Source organism: Lycium ferocissimum, unplaced genomic scaffold (assembly GCF_029784015.1).
Source record: "Lycium ferocissimum isolate CSIRO_LF1 unplaced genomic scaffold, AGI_CSIRO_Lferr_CH_V1 ctg10598, whole genome shotgun sequence".
NCBI classification, from domain to species: domain Eukaryota; kingdom Viridiplantae; phylum Streptophyta; class Magnoliopsida; order Solanales; family Solanaceae; genus Lycium; species Lycium ferocissimum.
Window position 1 is genome coordinate 8,737 of NW_026713394.1, and position 8,860 is coordinate 17,596.

An 8,860-nucleotide genomic window follows, 5' to 3' on the forward strand; every position below is an offset into this window, starting at 1 on the left:
CGGCGCGGCACGGGGGGAGGCTCCACGCGCCGGCTCTCGCGGCACCGGTGCACAGTACCTCCGGCCCCCCGGCCCGGGGGCGGATGATGGGACCTTACGAGAGGCGGTCCGATTCTTAGACTCGGTTGGTGCGCGATAGTGACGAGGGCCGGCCAAAGAGGGCCAGATCATGATGAGAGATTTCTAGCTATGGATAGGTCCACGGGCCGGGGCACCCGGCGGGATCAGAGACGGAGGGGGATGATCGCGTGAGGCGGGGTCGGTTGCGATGGCGTCACGCGGGGCCGTGATTTTCTACTTTGTGGGCCACCGAGTTCTTCGGGTCAAAGCCCGCGAGAGGACCCCCATGAGTTCATCCGATTTATAGGATGCGGCGTACCACGATTATAGCGGTTGATTAGTGCTTCCGAGACGTTAGTCGGTTGAGATGGAGATACCGTCGTGGAAGTGGGAGATCATTAATATGGACTTTATTACCGAAGCGATATCTTACCTCGCACTCCACGGAGGTATGATTCCATTTGGGTTATTGTTGATCGGCCGACGAAATCGGCCCATTTTCTTCCCCCGAGTGGGAGATAGAGTTTGCTTCGGACTACCTAATCGGTTTGATGAGGATTATGCCGAGCTTTATATTAAGGAGATTTTGCGACTTCACAGAGTTCCTATGTCTATTATCTCCGACAGAGGTGCCCGCCCACGCCTAATTTCGGAGATCCTTTCGGGCGAGATTGGGACGCGAGTGAATCTCGGTATGTTTATGATTGTGTTTTATCGACATTCCATCCCGGTCCGACGGACGGTGCCGAGCGCACTATTCGGACATTGGAAGATATGTTGCGGGCTGTGTTATTGATTTCGCAGGTAGCCGGGATGACCATTTGCCGCTTGTTGAATTTGCTTATAATAACGGCTACCACTCCATGAAAAAAATATTCGATGGCACCGTACGAGGCGTTGTATGGCGAAAGTGTAGGTCACCGATCGGTTGGTTTGATGTTGGGGAGATCGAGTTGATTGGCCCGTATGTGGTCCGAACAGGGCGGTGGATAAGGTGAAACTCATTCGGGAGCGGTTGTTAGCGGCTCGGAAGTCGACGAAATCATATGCGGATAATCGCCGTCGACACTTAGAGTTTCGACCTGGTGATTGGGTTTTCCTGAAAGTGTCACCTATGAAAGGTGTTATGAGATTTGGCAAGAAAGGGAAGCTCAGTCCGAGATATATTGGGCCTTATCAGATCATTCGTAAAATAGGCAAGGTTGCCTATGAATTAGATCTGCCAGCTGATTTGGGAGCGGTTCACCCGGTATTCCATGTTTCTATGCTTCGTAAATGTATTGGTGACCCCTCCAGAGTCTTTCCTGTAGATGATATCCAGGTTACAGAGGAGCTATCTTATGAGGAGCAGCCTACAGCTATATTGGATCGTCAGGTAAGAAGGTTGCGGAATAAAGATGTGGCTTCTGTTAAAGTGCTTTGGCGAAACAACAACCGAGAGGAAATGACCTGGGAAGCTGAGGAGCAGATGAAGAAGAAGTATCCTCACCTATTTCCAGTACCTACAGGTAATCCAAATTCTCTACTTGACTATGTTGTTTGATAAATGAGTTGTTGATCAATGAATGAATTGTTGTGTTGGTTGTAAAAGAAACTCCCCCGAGTGCTTATAAGATCCCGTAGGGTTAATTTAACATTCGAGGACGAATGTTCTAAAGGGGGGGAGGATGTTAGAACCCGTATTTTATACATTGGAACAACTCGGATTAACTATGGTAAGTTAGGGACCAAACCATTTCGGGTTTCAAAGTCGGGACTTTGGACCTTCGATTTTATTTTGAGATATAAGTTGTGCATGAATTTTTTGGTATGGAATAATTAGAAAAATTGGGGACCAAAATTGGAATTAATGAAACTTGAAAATCATGCATTTTCTATGGTCTTGGCCGTGTATATGTTGGAATTGGCCCACCCATCTTGTGTTCAATTTTAATTGGAACAACGCATGGTGTGGGCCATGAACACATGTGCAAGTCTTGTGGGACTTTAAAAGATGACTTCTAAGTCATCCAAGTTCATTTCCCATACTTAGAAAAATTGAAGTGAAGAACACCACCAAAAGAAGGCTCTCGGCCAAGTGACCAAGAAAACCAACTTTCATTCAAGCCCTTCCAAAATTATTTTATTGATGCAAACCCACTATTTTGAGGTCCTAAGTAGCGTGGAAGCATTGTTCGGGTCATCCAATCGCCCGTTGAGTAGATCGCTAACCCTAGCCTTTTGAGGAGTTGAAGAAGAAAGGTAAGAATCAATTATGTTTTATGTGTTATAAAGGTTGTATGTATGTTGTAGTATGTTAAAATGGATGAATATCATGAAAAATAGTATGTTGGAAGTGAGTTGTGTGCATGGTGTTCTAGCCGTGCAAGTGGGTGTGTGTTGTGTGGTATCGAAGCAATGAATTAATGTCTAGTTAGCTTGTTGGGTTTGTTGTGGGGTGGAGAAATGAATAAGAATCATAAGTATGTGTACATATGTTGTGTTGGCCGAAGATAGTCATGGTATATGGCAAGAAATGAATTAATATCGCTTAACGTTTTAGTCGTCGTCATTATGAATTCTATGTTGGAAATGAATGTTTAATGACTCAAATTGATGTTGTAATTGTTGCGGACTGATTTGGAGGTTATTGTATATTTAATGTAATTTGTATGTTGATGAGAATAGCATTGTAGAATGTGAATTGTGGATGCAAATCATGATTTGAAAATGAGGAATGTGTTAAAGTGAGGTTCTCGGGTTTGGGGCTGAATTCGGGTAGATTGGAGCAATTTTTGGATTGTTGGAAATGTTGTATGAATTGCTTAGAATGTCTTTAAATGTTGTTGATATGGGTTTGGATGAGTATGTGAAGGTATAAGCGTTAATGTTGGCTTGAACGTAAGCCATTGAATCAAATATATTGAATGTTGTTGAATGATGTGAAAGAGAGCTATTAATGTTATATTGTCTTCCGGATTGGTTTTTGATGTTGCTAGGTTGGTTGTTGTTGTTGTTGTTGATTGATTTGGCTGAGTTAAATTCTCGGGGTGGCCTATTTACAGGGGAAATGCTGCCCAAATTTTGGTAGAATTAAGGGCGAAATTGGAATTAAATGCCCAAAATGTCTCTAGCTAATGTTTGGCATCTTATGGCTTAATTGTAGACCTTGGGCAGCCCGAGACGTAGGTTGAATTTAGCTTGAGTTTGGATCATATTGGAGAGCGTTTGAGGTATGTAAAGTAACCTTCTTTCTTTGGCATGCCTTAGTTAAACATAGGCTATGACACGAACTTCGAGAAAACTCTACTCTCGCAATCCGAGCATGTCTATGATACGCATTTGTTTCTTGATATTCATATGTTGATGTTATGAAATATTGATCCTATGTTCTTGGAATTCTTGATTTGTAAAGGTTGCATGAAAGTTTGTTTTTTTTAAAGAGTTTATTCTTTAACGATTCAAAAACTACGAACGCCCATAACTTTCACAGAAAAGCTCGGATTGCCGTGAGATTTTCGTAGAAGGTTGTATGATGTTAGACGAGTATGTTTTCCATAAGCGGGCCCAGCTCGGGTCTATACTCGTCCGTGGGTCCCGCAACGCTCCTTTATGTGATTTCAACAACTTTTGAAAGAAAATGTTGTAATTATTATTCCGATCTCAATTATGACTATTTTACTTATCTTTTGGATTTATGACAATGATTTTATGCATATGATTCCTCACGACTCCGCTCGTGCATTCTATTATATCTTTCGCCGAGTCCCGGGCCGGTTCTGTTGTCGTGCGCATTATGATATACTCCGGTGTTATGCTGTGTTTATGGTTCACCGAGCTCCTCGCTGGAGGCCCGGGTTCAGCTATATTTGGTGTTATGCTGTGTATGGCGATATGCTGTGTATGATATGTGACGGGGATACGGAGATTTGAAACTTTCTGGTGTTATGTTGTGTTATGGCGCCATCGACAGGCGGGCGACCATATTTTCTGTGCCCTATGCATGATTTATATTTTGAAAGTAACATTTTGATATTTTGGAAATGCATTTACCTTCTGTACCTCTATGTCGATTTCGACTCAGATTTGTATACTACATTTTCTCGCTTTGCATACTCGACATATTTCGTACCGACCCCTTTCTTCGGGGGCTGCATTTCATGCCCGCAGGTACAGACGCACAGTTTGGTGATCCACCTGTTTAGGACACCCTCTTCTGCTGTTGGAGTGCTCCCCTTATTCCGGAGCCATATTTTGGTATATATATTCGTTCGTTGCATTTGTATATATTTGTTCAGGGGTACGGCGGGGCCCTGTCCCGTCTTATGATTCCGTTTGTCTGTTTAGAGGTCTGTGGATATGTATGTGGGTTATGCCCATTCTGTACAGTTGTGTTTGTATGATATATGTTCTGGGCGATTTCATTCGCCGTGGCAGCCTCGTCGGCTTGCATTTGTATATGTTTTGGGCCGTTGCGCCGTTTGATAGCCTTGCCGGCTTTGGTATATATATTCGGTTGTGTTTGAGATTTGTTTGTGACAAAGGATATAATCGAGACATACGTTTGATATTTGTGTCCGTCTAAGCCATCTGTTTGCGGCTCGGATTTGAGATTGCGTTTGGGTGCCCAATTCGAGCACTAGTCACGGCCTACGGGGTTGGGTCGTGACAAAAGTGAAGCTTATTCGAGAAAGGTTATTAGCGGCCCAGAGTCGACAGAAGTCATATGCAGATAATCGCCGTCGACATTTAGAGTTTCAGGTTGGTGATTGGGTATTCCTGAAAGTGCCACCTATGAAGGGTGTTATGAGATTCGGCAAAAAGGGGAAGCTCAGTCCAAGATATATTGGGCCTTATCAGGTTATCCGGAGAATAGGCAAGGTCGCCTATGAATTGGATCTGGATACGATTTGGGAGCGATAAATCCGGTATTTCACGTTTCTATGCTTCGCAAATGCATTGGTGACCCTTCCGTAATATTTTCGGTGGATGATATCCAGGTCGCGCAGAGGGCTATCCTACGAAGAGCGTATTATAGCCATATTGGATCGTCGTAGTAAGAAAGTTGCGGAATAAAGATGTGGCTTCGTTAAAGTGCTATGGCGGAACAATAACCGGGAGGAAATGACCCGGGAAGTCGAGGAGCGTATGATGAAGAAGTATCCTCACCTATTTCCGTGTTATGACAGTAATCTAAACTCCTTACTTGACTATGTTGATCAATGAATGACTTGTGTGAAATAGCTATGAAAGAAACCCCCCCCGAACTGTTTGTAAGACCCGTAGGGTTAGTTTAACATTCGAGGACGAATGTTCTAAAGGGGGGGAGGATGTTATATCCCGTATTTTGAACAACGGGACAATCCGAGTTAACTAAGACAAGTTAGGGACAAGACTATTCCGGGATACGAAGTAGAGATTTTTGTTTGTTTTAAAAGTATAAGTGTGCATGGCTTTATTGGCATGGAAATATTAAAGAACTTTGGGGTCAAAAATGAATTAAAAGGAAAATAAAAATTTCATGAATTAAAGGGGAGGTGGCCGGCCATGGTATGTGGGCCAAGGCCACACGGAGCCTTATACATGGGTATTAAAAGATGACTTAGTCATCTTGTTCATCACTTTCATTCCTCTAGAAAAATCAAGAGACTTGGAGAAAAAAAAGGGGGCAAGGCATTCGGCCATAGGAGCAAAAATTCAAGACCAAGAAATAGCTATCAAAAAATTTGTTTCTTTTAGCAAAGGGTCCTTATTAACATGGGAATGTTGTTGGAAGCAATAAGCTATTCGTTTTTATCATTCACCACCTTAGCCAAGTTGTGAAGTTGTGAAGAAAGGTAAGTTTTAATCTTGTTTTTATGAATTATGGACGGCTTATATATGTCGTAGTATGCAAATATGGATGAAATTCATGAAATATGCATGATTGAAGTTGAGCCGTGTGCATGGTGTTTGGCCATGTGTGTGTGTGTGTTGATGTGTTGGAGTGATGGATTAAATTCTATGTAACATGCTTAGTTGTTGTTGTAGTGTGTTGAAATGGAAGAGAATCATCAATGTGTGTGTGTGTAGAGGTGGCCGAATATAGGTCAAGTTACATAACAAAGGATGAATTAATTTTAGTTAGTATTTTAGTTGTCGTCGTTATGGATTCTATGATGAAAATGAAAGTTTAATGATTCCAATTGATGTTGTGATGGTTACGGGCTGATTTGGAGGTTAATGTGCTTTTATTGTAATTTTTGTATTTATGGAAATGACATTGTTAATGTATGGATTGTTAGGGTAAATAATGAATTTGGGAGAGAGGAATGTGGATGTGGTTGTTCTCGGGTTTGGGGGCAGTTTCGGGTGAGTTGGAACATGGTTTGAGTTGTTTGAAATATTGTGTGAATTGCTTAAAGCGTTCTTGAATATTGTTTGAATGGTTTCGGATGAGTAATCGAACGTATGAGCGTTGATGTTGGCTTGAATGTAAGTAGTTGAACCGAATATAATGAATGTTGTTGAATGGTGTAAAAGAGAGTTACTAATGTTATAATGCATTTCGGATTGATTGTTGATGTTGTTAGAATGATTGTTGGTGTTGTTGTTGTTGAATTGGCCGAGTTAAATTCTCGGGTTGTTGTATTTACGGGGGAAATGTGCCCTAATTTCGTAGAATTTAGTGTTCACTTGGAATTGAATTCCTAAATGCCTTTAGCTAATGTTTGGCATTTAATGGCATACCGTAGATCTTGGGAAGTCCGCGACGTAAGTTTGGATTAGCGTCGAGAGCAGTCGAGGTATGTAAAGCTCAATCCTTCTTTCTTTTGGCATGTCCTAGTGTTAAGTAGGCTATGATACGAACCTCGGGATAATTCCATTCTTACGATTCGAGTTCGTATATGATTCTTAACCTCCTCTTAATGTTGGCCCCTTAATGTATTTAAATTAAGATCCTTATGTTTTATATGAAAGGCTTTCAAAAAGTTGCATAAAGGGATTTCATGTTTAAAAGATTCTGTAACTACGAACGACCATAACTTCCGTAGACGAGCTCGGATCGCCCCGAAACGTTCATAGGAGATTTCATAGGGCATAACATTCCCCAACTTTCATAGGTGGGCTCGGATGGGGTTGGTACCCATCCGTGGGCCCCGAGACTTTTCTATATCCGTTTCTAGCGACTTTCGGAAAGGACTTAGTATGATTGTCACCTTAACTCCCGAGTATGGATTACTTATTTACCTATCGAGTTGTGATAATTATTTTTATGCATATGGTTACTCACGACTCTATCCGCATATGATCGTTACATCTTTCACCGAGTCCCGGCCGGTTATGTTCGTGCACACTATGATATATTCCGGAGTATGATGTGTCCGGTTCGCCGGGCCTCGCTAGAGGGCCGGGTTCCGAGTATATGTGGCGTTATGATGTATTATGGCGTTATGATGTGCTATGTGATATGTCGGGTTCGGAGATATGAAACCTTCTGGAGTATGATGTGTTATGGCGCCAATGTCGGAGGGCGACCATATTCTAAGAGCCTATGCATGATTTGTTTTTTTTAAAAGTAAATATTTTGACATTTTGCATATTGTATTTATTTTCCGCATCCTTTGTTTCTATTATGGTTCTATTACTGTATTTCTTGCTTTGCATACTCAGTACATCTTCCGTACTGACCCACCTTTCTTCTGGGTCTTGCGTTTCATGCCCGCAGTATAGACGCCAGTATTGGTGATCCACCAGCCTAGGACACCTATTCTGCTATTTGGGAGTGCTCCTTCGTCCGGAGCCTATATTTTGGTATATATACTTTTCCGTTGCATATGTATATATTTATTCAGGGGTACGGCGGGGCCCTGTCCCGTCATATGATTCTGTTGTTCTGTTTAGAGGTCTGTAGACATGTATGTGGGTTATGGTTACTTCTGTACAGATGTGTTCATATGTTTTACGTTTGGGCGGTCTCATTCGCCGTGGCAGCCTTGTCGGCTGCATATGCGTATATTTGATATGTTATGTACATTATGACGATACCTCGCCGGCTTTGTGATATATGCCTCCTCTTATGCGTTGATCTAAGACTATATGTGACCATTTGTATCTGTACAAGTTTAGTATGCTGATTCTGAGTATCAGGCGCGTGTGAGTGTCCAGCTCGGACATTAGTCATTGCCTACGGGGTTGGGTCGTGACATCCACGGCCATCACTTGGTTCAACGGACCGTGGAACAGTCCGTGGAACTCCCGACGACTGAAATGTTCTAAGTTTATATATGTGATGCCCACTTCATTTTATTCATTTCCACCAACGTCTTCAACCTCTCAAGACCTATAGAACCTTCCAAATACTTCATCCATAAGAAAACAAAGGGGATCAAGGATCAATAACAAGATTTGAAGTGAATCAAGCCTATGAAACTTCATTAAAGCCATCAAAGTCAAGAAATATCAAGAAAGGTGAAATAGGGTTCTTGTGCAACAAGGTGTATTATCATTCAAGGTCTATTCCTTCATTATTTAAGGTAAGTTTTATGGTCTTTCTATGTTGTTTGAAGTATTAATGAGTAAAAACACATGGATGGTAGAAGAGTATAGAAAATGGGTCTTAAATGGGTGAATAATGTCATTGTGGAATAGTAGTTGGAGTGAATCATGAAAATGGTTATGTTGAGATTATAAATGCGTTATAAATAACATTTAGAGCATGAAATAAGTATTGTATGTGAAAGTACGTGATAATAGACTTTGGTCATGATTTTGGAGAATTGGAGTAGAATTGTGAAATGCGAATAATGTAAATGAATGACGATTGTTGCTAGCGATATTG

The 8,860-nt window shown here is 41.7% G+C and overlaps 1 protein-coding gene across 1 annotated transcript; it reads left to right on the top strand.

The window, feature by feature from the left end:
- Positions 1–1,136: 1,136 nt before the first annotated feature.
- Positions 1,137–4,287, top strand: LOC132041543 (uncharacterized). The gene is made up of 2 exons (XM_059432250.1): positions 1,137–1,568; positions 4,210–4,287. The coding sequence occupies exons 1-2, from the start codon at positions 1,175–1,177 to the stop codon at positions 4,242–4,244; spliced, it is 429 nt and encodes a 142-aa protein (XP_059288233.1). The 5' UTR covers positions 1,137–1,174; the 3' UTR covers positions 4,245–4,287.
- Positions 4,288–8,860: the final 4,573 nt, after the last annotated feature.

Bases quoted from the DNA above. Each gene is read 5' to 3' on its own strand.
- LOC132041543 (XM_059432250.1), top strand. From the start codon at position 1,175: ATGAAAGGTGTTATGAGATTTGGCAAGAAAGGGAAGCTCAGTCCGAGA. The intron at 1,569-4,209 runs GTAATCCAAATT...TCATGCCCGCAG, and splicing joins CCTATTTCCAGTACCTACAG to GTACAGACGCACAGTTTGGT.